The sequence below is a fragment of the Perca fluviatilis genome, chromosome 21 (assembly GCF_010015445.1).
Source record: "Perca fluviatilis chromosome 21, GENO_Pfluv_1.0, whole genome shotgun sequence".
In the NCBI taxonomy this organism is placed as follows: domain Eukaryota; kingdom Metazoa; phylum Chordata; class Actinopteri; order Perciformes; family Percidae; genus Perca; species Perca fluviatilis.
This window is the reverse complement of record NC_053132.1, coordinates 1,297,175-1,308,966: the sequence shown is the minus strand read 5'-3', so window position 1 is coordinate 1,308,966 and position 11,792 is coordinate 1,297,175. Positions and strand designations below refer to the sequence as shown.

General features: G+C 39.0%; 1 protein-coding gene across 2 annotated transcripts; it reads right to left on the bottom strand.

The window, feature by feature from the left end:
* Window positions 1-5,883: 5,883 nt before the first annotated feature.
* LOC120551397 (interferon-inducible GTPase 5-like) lies at window positions 5,884-10,940 on the bottom strand. 2 transcript variants are annotated; one of them, XM_039788820.1, is made up of 4 exons: window positions 10,722-10,940; window positions 8,968-9,021; window positions 7,722-8,291; window positions 5,884-7,374 (listed from the first exon to the last, which is right to left on the bottom strand). In XM_039788820.1, exons 1-4 carry the CDS (start codon window positions 10,801-10,803, stop codon window positions 6,740-6,742), a joined length of 1,341 nt encoding a protein of 446 aa, XP_039644754.1. In that variant the 5' UTR covers window positions 10,804-10,940; the 3' UTR covers window positions 5,884-6,739. The 2 variants fall into 2 exon arrangements, with proteins under 2 accessions (XP_039644754.1, XP_039644755.1); XM_039788821.1 differs by lacking the exon at window positions 8,968-9,021 and having other exon boundaries at window positions 10,722-10,938.
* Window positions 10,941-11,792: the final 852 nt, after the last annotated feature.

The window sequence follows — 11,792 nt, the reverse complement described above, 5'->3', positions numbered from 1 at the left end:
CAAAATAACAAAAAGATGTAAAATACACCACAAGAACGAACAAAATACACAAAAAGTATAAAAATTATACAAAAAGACACAAAAAGATGCAAAATACTCCACAAGAATACATAAAAACACAACAAAAAAATCAGAAATCACATAAGAACACACAAAAAAACATAGAAAGGTTGCTAAATACCCCACAAGAATGTACAATAAACACACAAAAAGTACCGGTATTCAAAATGATACAAAAGACACAAAAAGATGCAAAATACCCCATAAGAACACACAAAAAAATAGAAAAAGATGCAAAAATTTTAAATATATATATAAATGAATAAAATACCCCCCAAGAATACACAAAACTCCAAAATAACTCAGTGATTGTAGTGAAAGAGGAGATCTGACCTGAGATCAGCTCTCAGCTCAGTTTGTCAGTTCATGTCCTGAATTTTCTTTGTGTCATAAAAGCTGGAATTAAAATGTTGAAAATGTTTAAGATGCAACAGTTTGATTGGTATTACAAGAGAATGATGTCACCATGATTCCAGCGATCTGATTGGTCATTAGTTAGACTTTAAAGTGATCCATGTTTAACTGATAATAGTCTGCTTTATGTAGAGAACTGTGTCTCCATCTGCTGGACTCTCAGCATCTTTACTCTTCTGATTTATTTAATGTGTGACAGCAGTAAATGCTATAATTTATTCTTCATTTTATTTCATTTAAATGTATTTAATATTTTTTTTATGAATGGATTTTCATAACATTTCTTATTGTCTTTAATTGTCTTTATTTAATCTATTTATTGTAATTTATTAAATTTAAATTTATTTTATTTGGTCATATTGTATTTAATTTAATTTAATTTATTTTTTTAGTATAATTTATTTAATTTATTTCAATTTTAATTTAATCTAATTATGTAAAAAAGGAATTGTTCAATTTATTTTTAAAAACAAACAATTTTTTGTGAAATCAATACTCAGTGATCAAAAAGCAGAAAGTATGAATGAGACAGATTTGAACTTTTGTCTTTAAGAAACGGCCTGATGACATCACAGGTACTGATGACATCACAGGTACTGATGACAGCACATGTACTGATGACATCACAGGTACTGATGACAGCAGATGTACTGATGACATCACAGGTACTGATGACAGCAGATGTACTGATGACATCACAGGTACTAATGACGGCATAGTGTTACCGTATTTTTTTACCAGTTTCCCAGTACGAACAATCCCGGACGAGCCCCCATTTGTTACTGTCTGGCTCAAGGCCGGCAACAAAAGGGAGGTCACACACAGATAAATTAGTCAAAAAGTAGTTTTATTTAACTAAATAGACTAATAACACAAATTAACTCAACATAAATGCAATAGTGGGGTGTGTAAATGTAGAAGACATCAAGTCGTGTTTGCCATGTGTATGAGTGAATGAATGGTGTGATGTGTGTTGTAAGGTGCAACAAATCAAACAAAGAAGAAAATGGTGGATGGATGCAGTTGGACCAGCTGAGAGAGAGTGAGACTCCCAGGAGGGCAGTCCTTTATGCCTTCTGTAAGCCACGCCCAGATGGCCAGGTACAGACGACCCTCCCAGCTCCACCTACCCGCCCACTCCCAGTACCTGCAGACAAACGAGCAGAACATGACAAGCAGGCAGATTGGGAAGGGTCGTCACAGTAGATACTGATGACAGCATAGGTACTGATGACATCACAGGTACTGATGACAACACAGCCTCTGGAACTTCAGACAACAGGAACGGGATACCAGGAATTTAGGGAAACAGAGGTTTTGGAACTTGGGGTAACATGGTGGAGTCTGGAGTTGTCCAATGATCTTCCTGCTCATCTTTATGATTCTGTTGAGGGGAACTTTGTTCAACTCAGTCAGGGAACCAAACCATGCCAATAATCTGAAGGTGAGGGTGGATTGGATGAAACAGTTATGAAATGACTGGAGTGTTGACTTGTTGACCATTTTAAAGATGGTGTGATGTAATGACAACATATGTCCACTAGATGGCGGTGAAGTAACAGGATATTCTGTGTTTTTCAAGTTGTCCCTCATGTCAAATATTTCGGTATGATCCTTGACTCCACCTTGTCTTTCAAAAACCAAGTGAAAAAAGTACTGCAAATAACTAAATACAATCTAGCCAATTTTAGGTATATGAGACGTTATATTTGGATTCAATGATCATCCACCCCATCCACTATATTGTATGACAAGCTGTATGAAGGATGGCTTTTTTGCAAGTATAGAAAATGGTAATTTGCAATTTCACAGACCCCGGCCTGCTATGAGGTACTTGGAGCTCCGTTACAGCTGGCAGCCCACAGCACTCCATACCCGCGCAAAGTCACCGTCTTTTGGGCTAATGGACTAGCTACCAAACGCCGCTGCCCTGACAGAGCTCCAGGGCCTGCAGCTCCTCTCTTCCTGCTAGCTAAATGGCCCGTGTGTGTGAGTGAGAGCGCGGTCAGCGAGCTTGTTACGCCAGCAATCTCTTACCACATGTTACACACATGTCACGCCACTTATACAACATCTAACTAAAGGTCTTATAAAGCTAACAACGGTGTCCGATTTCAAGTTAATGAATATTTGTGAAGACTAGCTAGGTGTTTCGTTAGCTGCGGCTGTCCCTTCAATCCTAGCTAGCTATGTGTAGCTACAAATCACGCATAGTTAGCTTAATTTTCGGCGTAATTCGAGTATATTTACAGTTTGAATTTCGTCACGCCACATATACAACATCTACTTAAATGTTTTGTTTTCAAGTTAATGAATATTTGTGAATTTCAGAGGAATTCTAAGAGGAGGCTAGCTAGCTCTCATTGATAGAGCTCCATCCAGCAGCAGGCTCTATCAATGAGACTCGCGGACAAGCAGCGTTTATTTCCCCAATCGTTTGTTTAAGTAACTCAACACATTATAATTACACACATTATAAGATTAACTGAAACCTGTGGTAAGAGATTGCTGGCGTAACAAGCTCGCTGACCGCGCTCTCACTCACATACACCGGGTATTTAGCTAGCTAGCAGGAAGAGGGGAGCTGCAGGCCCTGGAGCTCTGTCAGAGCAGCAGCATTTAGTAGTCCATTAGCCCAAAACGGTGACTTTGCGCAGGTATGGAGTGCTGTGGGCTGCCAGCCTAACGGAGCTCAATCGAGCTCACAGCAGGCCGGGGTCTGTGAAGGAAGGCAGGCCGGGCGGCGAGGCAGCACCAGCTGCTGAACTCCGACACACAGTCGGACAAAATTTGCAATTAGCCATCCATTTTCGTAAAGCGGCCCATATTTGAGCTTTACATAGTTGATTTCTCGCATGAAAAAGATTCAGAAGTGAATTTTGTAATGGAATAGCAGAGATCTGCGCGACCTAGATTGAGAAGACTACCTGATCTCAGGTCAGTTGTGTAGCCTATGTAAATGTTGGGGCGTGACTGTTCTCTTAATACACCCATGGGCGTGACAAAGGTGCAGGTCTTGGGAGGTTGACGTCAACTTCCAGCTTTGTTGAGATTCGCCCGTTTTCAGCGGTAGTTTCAAAATATGAGATTTTCATAGTAAAGGGGTGTCAATGGGATTTTGAGCTTCTATGTATGTATTTAAGCCTGTTCTCTCTATGTGTAAACAGGTCCTCAAAGTGCTAGACAGAAAACACAATACTTATCACCATTGTACAATTCTTAACAAATATGCAATCCTTAGTTGGGAAAATCTAATCAAATACAATGACACCTGCCTTATGTTCAAGATCCTGAATGGGAAAGCTCCTTCACCACTCAATACTTTTATTATGCGTTGTGTTGTCTTCTGTGCAACTTTTTGTTTTTCTGGGTCAAAATGTAAAATTTAAATTTTTAAATGACACTTTTGTCGCTTTTCTCAATGTTTTTGTCACTTTTTCCACGCTATATATATACAGTATGTCACTTTCTGCGTTTTTCCCACGTTTTTTTAAGCTTTTTTCAACAACCATTTTTTAAAATGCAATGCTATTGACTAAAACAGGAAAATTCATTTAAAGTAGTGAGCTGATCATTTGTTTTACTTGTGCAGAGTGTTGCAGGGAACCATCCATGTTATTTCTTGTGACAATTTGGTTGAAAGAGACCCAAATTTATGATATAGAAACTTTTTGAAAACAGGTAAAATTTAACTCGAGGACCAGAGGAGGGTTAAGCAATATAATTCTAACACTAGAAGCACTCGGTCTGTTCTGAGAGGGGACTGTGTAACCCCTTACAGGTTCAGCTCCTTTAGTCAATCAGGCTTTTCTGTTAGAGCCTCTAATAGGTGGAACAAGAAACTGCTCCACCTACCATAACTTCACACAGTCTCAAGGCCTGGCTCTGGGAAAGTCAGACTTGTGAACATTTTTAATCTTTAATTTTATATTATTGTTGTGTATTAAACATGTTTGATGTTTGATTTCTTGCCCGGTGTCAAATTTAGCCCCCTCTACATTCCTTGGGTATGTATGAAAGATTAACTTGTATTTTAACTATTTTACCATTTTATTAACCTGTGCTGTATTACATCGTGAGTGATGTAGCCTATTTCATCTTTTTATTACTGCTTGTTACTGCTTTGCATGGTTGAATGGCTCGGGTCTGTGTTGCTTGGCTGTGTTCTGATACTTGCATGGCTTCTTATACTGAATGGTGATACTGTTGATGTGTAACTGTGCTAATGTCTTGCTGCTTTCTGTAGCTCTGCATGGCTTACTGAGAAAGCTTGTTTGTTGCTCTAGCTGTCTGTGTGGTGTCTTGTTGACTTCTGTCTGTATAGATTAACCTGTACTAATGTCTTGTTGACTTCTGTCTGTATAGTATAACCTGTACTAATGTCTTGTTGACTTCTGTCTGTATAGATTAACCTGTACTAATGTCTTGTTGACTTCTGTCTGTATAGTATAACCTGTACTAATGTCTTGTTGACTTCTGTCTGTGTAGTATAACCTGTACTAATGTCTTGTTGACTTCTGTCTGTATAGTGTAACCTGTACTAATATCTTGTTGACTTCTGTCTGTATAGTATAACCTGTACTAATGTCTTGTTGACTTCTGTCTGTATAGTATAACCTGTACTAATGTCTTGTTGACTTCTGTCTGTATAGTGTAACCTGTACTAATGTCTTGTTGACTTCTGTCTGTATAGTATAACCTGTACTAATGTCTTGTTGACTTCTGTCTGTATAGTATAACCTGTACTAATGTCTTGTTGACTTCTGTCTGTGTAGTATAACCTGTACTAATGTCTTGTTGACTTCTGTCTGTATAGTGTAACCTGTACTAATGTCTTGTTGACTTCTGTCTGTATAGTATAACCTGTACTAATGTCTTGTAGACTTCTGTCTGTGTAGTATAACCTGTACTAATGTCTTGTTGACTTCTGTCTGTATAGTATAACCTGTACTAATGTCTTGTTGACTTCTGTCTGTATAGTATAACCTGTACTAATGTCTTGTTGACTTCTGTCTGTGTAGTGTAACCTGTACTAATGTCTTGTTGACTTCTGTCTGTATAGATTAACCTGTACTAATGTCTTGCTGTTTCCTGTTGCTCTGGTCTTAAATCATCTGGCCAAAGGACTACAGTTGAAAATTAGCCGGCTGGCTAACACTGGCACATTTACAGAGATGTAAATTAATGTGTGTTGTCCTTTATAAAATAAAGAATTAAAATTAAGCTGAAGGTGAGGGTGGATTGGATGAAACTGTTATGACTTGTTGACCATTTTAAAGATGGTGTGATGTAATGACAACATATGTCCACTAGATGGTGGTGAAGTAACAGGATATTCTGTGTTTGTACAACCTTCTGCTATGGAGAATTCATTTCATTTCAAGTAATAACAAAATTACACATTTCAGCTCATTTCATGAACATTTTATTTGATTACTCAAAAGCCTTCATTACATTCATCACATGACATTTAGCTGATGCTTTTATCCATTCATTCAACCATGAAGTTACAAAATCCTAACAGCAACAATCAAGTGCAAGTAAAAAAATAATTACATAATTTTTTTTAATTTGCAAACTTTTACAAATATTATACAATGTTTGAATAGTTCAGCATCATACTGACAAAACATAACAAAACGATATTAATTCCCATCCAAAGAACATTACAACCTTACTTAATGATAAAACAAAATAATAAAACTCAAGAAAGCTTCAGTACATAAAGAGAACAAAAGTAAACTAAACTAAAATAAAACAATACTAAATACAGAAAATACAATACAAAGAACAGGTTAAATGTAATGTAGGCTATATAATTACATTTACTTGAAAAACTATTGCAGTACATCAGCTATATAAATACTTTTCTTATTACAAGTGCAAGCACATTAGTTTCAAATAATTTCATGTTACGACAAAATCACAAATTGTGGCTAATGTCAATGAACATTTTATTAGATTTTTCAAAACCTTTCATTTCATTCAGATTAACATTCAGTATTTAGACCGTTAGCATCATCATTTGCTCAAAGTCTTGGCTTTGCTTTGCAGACCAAGTTTGAAATGATCACCTAATGATCCCATAAGGCGACTGTCTTCCCCATAACGCCAAAGACTGAAACATTGCACAACTTTTTTGCACTAACAACCCCTTATGCTGCTACCTCACCACCAAAAACCTTGTCACTATTACTAAATCTACTGAAGAGCTGGTAAAGTCACTTTGAGCACAATGACAATAAAGATCAATCTATCTATGATATCACAATGGGGTGTTCAAACCCAGGGCCTTTTTAAGTACCTTCTGTGCATCCTCAGCAAGCATGTCGAGGAACATTTTGAGAGATTTGTATGTGGTGAGAAAAGAGAGGCCCATTGCTGCTGGGATTCCAAAAATTGGAAGAAATCTAGACCCTTCCTCTGCTGTTGTCAATGAAAGGAAAGCCACAGAAGAGCTCAGTATCTTAATGATAAGATCTTTGCTTATTTCATTTCCAGCCAGTGGTGATGTCATCACTGCTTTAAGCTCATCCAAAGGCACACGTACAGTCTGAGCAAGACGCTGCAGTGACTCGCTATCAAGACCAAAGGTAACTTGGTACTGTCTAATGGTAAAAACCATCATGATGATATCAGCAGCAAAAGAAAGCCCAGGAACTGGTACAGCTGCTCCGAGTGCAGACACAGCAGCAAGGTACTTTATTCTTGCCTGTAAAGTTTCTTTTTTCTTTATGATTATTTCAAGACTGACATTGGGCAAGGCCAACAGCAGAGCATCCCTCTTGTGTGCAGGAAGTTCTTCCTGAAAAGTTTTCTGTAACAGAGGGAAATCATACAGGTGGAGTTTACGGCTGGACACCAGGAAGACTTTTGGAGACTCAACACGTCCTTTAAGACCTGCGTCACAAAGAGAACAGGAAGTTAACTTCACATGATGAAATTAAACAAACTCAGAAATAACCTCTTAAGCCTACACTTCCCAGAAACCCTCTGCAGGCCCGACACAAAGACAGGTAGGTCGTTTACAGTAGAAATCTTTGTTCAGATCTGAGAAGATGGGACCCTCATTATGGGGCTCTGCCAGTGTTCATATGATTCATGTTATGACCTGTTAACATAGCCAATGTGTAAAGGTATTATCTTGTCCTCTCTTAAAATCAAAGTGTCTACTTGTAACCCTTGTTGCATACTGTATGCCTTTAAGTTTTAGGCATTTGTAAATATCCACCTAACCTCAGACTTACCTTGAATGCAGTCCTCCCTTATTTCTTTAAGGGTCTCTTCTTTGTTGAACTCTGACCCCCGAGTTTCTTCCTCATCACGTATGTTGTGGTCAATCTTTGAGCGAACAAAGTATAACTTCTTCTTCATCTTCTGAATCTCCTTAGCGAGCTTCACATCATTTTCTCTGAAGCGATCAGCTGAGATGATGATGAAGAAGTCATACCTTTTGAATTCAACAAGCTTCAGGTACTTGTCAGCTGGAAACTTGGTGGTGCCGATACCAGGAAGATCCCAAAGTGTAACATTGGGATAATTTGGATGGGGGTATGGTGTAACTTTTATGGTGGTTTCTTTAACACCAGTAGGGGCAGCTCTTTCCTTATCGCTGTTGTCTATGCCTCTAAAAGCATTAACAAAGGTGGATTTACCAGAACCACACTCTCCTGTGATCGCAATATTTAGCTGAACATTATCCAGTTTGTCCAAATAAGTCTGGATCTTTGCAGTGGCTGAAGAGGATCCGTTGGTTTGCAGTTCTTTTTTAATTTCTGCAATTTGTTCATCATCATGTGGAATATCCATAGCACTTCCTGAAGAATAAGTAAAAACAGAAAATCATTCAGCTATTTTGATTAGGGGAATTGCAGCATATAAAAGCTTAATGTATGTACACACCGCCGCCAACTTCAGCTTCTAACTTACAGGAAGTCATTTATTTTCAATGGAAGCTGGCTTCTCTCAGCTCTAAGGAGCGGCAAATCTGTCGGCGTCGCATTTTGGGCATTTTGAGCGACCAGGGCGTCAAACAGAAAGTTGAAAGTAGGTCAACGTTATAGTAATGAGCTATGACGAGGTTCAGCGGCAAACGACCAGCAACCAATCGGAATATAGACGGCCTTCAGGCTGGCTGATCCCAGAGAAACATACGATGTAAACTTTCGCTCCTACCAAAACATTAGTTCAGAGAAAATGGAGGAAAAGCTCATCACCGCTGTTGCTGGGTTAAAACCGTTGAGGTCACTCCCCGGGGTTCTTTCTTCGTCTCTTTTTTTTTTTAAGGGGGGGGGGGTCATTCTTTCTTTCAGCATTTTTCCCTTCAGAGGAAATCAGCGTTTCTGAACCTGCGAGGGGAGTCTGAGAGCCGGAGCAAGGCTTACACGTTCCCCCTCTGCAGTGGCGGTCTTTGGTACGGTTGAAGTGGGCATTTTTTCACAACATAGCATGAGCACTTAACATTTTTTTTCTATTATCTCTCATTTCACTCACGCCCCCTGCAGCTGAAGGTGCCCTTGCTTGCTGGAAAGGTGCCGTGTACCAAAGCTGTGTGAGAAGGGGAAAAGGAGGGGCTGAAACAGACTTTGTGTTGAGAACTAAAAGTAGGCTAGAGAGTAGAAGTTCATGAAAGCAATCCAACTTGGTAAAAACATGACAATGCTGCTCTGACAAATGTCTTCAAAGGAATGAAACGTTGATAATAAAGAACAGTGATTTAATAGTGATAAAGGGATGGTGCACTCCCAGGCCGGTGGGCAGTTGTATCCGCGCTAACGGCTCCTATAGTTGTCCTTGCTCCAGTGTGGCACTGTACAAATGGGGTTACGTTACCTTTTGTGTTCTCATGGACACCTGGCCAATAAATGCTATTGAAGGGCGGGTCTTGGCATGGCCATAGTGGGATTCCTAATAGTATTCACAAGAAGGAGCGACGCACACGGCCGCGGGCGCGTGCACAGGTGGATGTGTGTGTGTGTGTGTGTGTGTGTGTGTGTGTGTGTGTGTGTGTGTGCGTGGGTATTGTAGTGCATCTGTAATATTTGTCTCTGTACTATTTATCTTCATGTGAACATAAATAAATGGTTAAAATGTGTGTGTGTGTGTGTGTGTGTGTGTGTGTATCAGTGTGAGTGCCTGTCCTACCAAAGCACAGAATTAGCTCCACACATAGTTCATTATAGGCTAAGTCTTAAATATATTTGGAATATCCATTGAAATATTCACATTTTACTTTAAAAAAGTTACTCTCAGATGTGTCCAGTTTGGGACGTCGCATAGCATTACTGTATGTGCTGGGGTACATTTTCACATAATTTAAAGTGGACACCTGAGTATTATCCCCATATTGATATAAATACACCCAAAACATGGTTTTAGGGCTATTGTAGTCAAATATAGTAATTGTGATGTCATAATGCAGCAACAAAGTAATCTGTATTTTCTGTCTATAAAAAAACTACTAATCGATTAATGGTTAAGGCTGGTGATAGTCTGTATTTGTTCTTGTAGTACACAGGTCATACTGTACATACTACAGGTTGCTACAGTGCATGTAAATACATAAGTCAAGGTGCATTCTTTTACTACAAATTGTTTTCAGACTGACTTGAAAAATTAAAAATCGATTCTTTAACCCCCGCCAACACACATCCTATACACATGTTAAAGATTGGCGTTTTCAGTAGAAATAAATGGGCTTATGAATTTTGGAAAGTATTGAGAGACAGCTTTGGTCTTTTCATGTCATTTTTGTATAACCGCCACTGCCACTCTGCACCTCGCTGACAGATGTAATGGGCTCCGAACAACAACGCTCTGAATAACATTAACTTAGAGGACCAATATTGGTAATTCTCCCACCTCCCTCCCCCCGCCTACTCAGAGCGGCCAAAGCAGCAAAAAGCTTCCCCGTACTTGTTGACAAGCGTCCTTGACAGTGTGGCCAGAGCTTCTTTTGCAGCTCAAGTCGGCGGCGGTGTGTACGTACAGTTACCCTCATCTAATCATTCATTAAAATAGTAAGAAGTAAGTGAGTCAAAGTTGGGAGATTGCATTTAGATAACTTGTGCAGTCTATATCCAAAAGCTAAACTGTTGCCAGCAGTCAGTTATTTTATGGGCAGCAAAAGTCATCAAAACTGCTAAAAGGAATTCAGTAATGTATGCATTGTGTCTTTGTTCCCTGGAACAGGCTTTAACAGACATAACCAATACTGTGTAATGTGAAACTGTAAATATATGTCTTACCGTCTGAGGTATTTGATGAACGTTGTGACTCAGCAGGAAAGTTTAACTTCTGTATAGTGTTGTTCAGTTGTTCAGAGTTCATCAACTTAGTCAAGGAAGTGGCCAATGAAAACTTCTCGCTGTGGGTGAACGAGACCAATCTGTGTCTGCCACGTGTCCTCGTCAGCGTTATCAGTAGCGAGTGTTTGTTCACAAAAAACACAGTCTGTTTGTCAAAGAGCTGCACCCTTTGACAAACAGTGTGCACTGGCACTCATTTATACCTTCAACAGGTTCATAGTTTATACAGAGTTGGCTTCTGCCACGTCACATTTTAGTGTCATCAGTCTTTAGTGGTGGAAAGAACATTTACTCTGAACTTAAGTACAACTTTGATGTACTTATACTTTACTTTCTACATGTACTCCACTACATCTCAGAGGAAAATATGCATTATATATTATTTATATTTATACTTTTAACTGCACTACATTTGTCTGAAAGCTTTATTTACATTTTAACGTTAAGGTCTTTACACACGGCACATTTTTTACATGCAATTAATTCCCCAATGATGTACCTTCTTAAAGCGAGTCATCCAGCAGAGATTTACCGGGGGGTAAACGCAGAGCTCAGGGTACTCCCTTTAATGTAAATCCCCTTACAGGTATCACAAAATCTCCACATGAGAAAAATATAGAGACAATTCTTTGGTTTAAACTCTCTGCCCATCATAGTTGTTACACCTTCAGGGTGTGTTCCAGTGCATACCAAATGTCAAAGGGTGCTGCTCTATGATAAACAGACACAGTTTCTTGTAAACCAGGTGATTTCACTGATAACGCCTACAAGGAGACGTGGCAGACACTGATTGGTCTCGGTCACCCACAGCAGGACGTTTTCATTGGCCAAGTTGTTCAATGTATTAAGTTGCCGAATTCTGTTTAATTGTACAACACTGTGGCCTTTGGAAGAGCTTAGAGCAGCATTAACATCTTTTAAATGACAGCCTCAGAGAAAATGTACACTTGAATATTATTAATTATCATTCACTCATCCGTCTACAATGAATTGAGCTGTCGTCCCATCTTA

Bases quoted from the DNA above. Each gene is read 5' to 3' on its own strand.
- LOC120551397 (XM_039788820.1), bottom strand. From the start codon at position 10,803: ATGAACTCTGAACAACTGAACAACACTATACAGAAGTTAAACTTTCCT. The intron at 9,022-10,721 runs GTAAGACATATA...CTTCTCACACAG, and splicing joins TTCATCAAATACCTCAGACG to CTTTGGTACACGGCACCTTT. The intron at 7,375-7,721 runs GTAAGTCTGAGG...TTTGTGACGCAG, and splicing joins AAGGGAGGACTGCATTCAAG to GTCTTAAAGGACGTGTTGAG.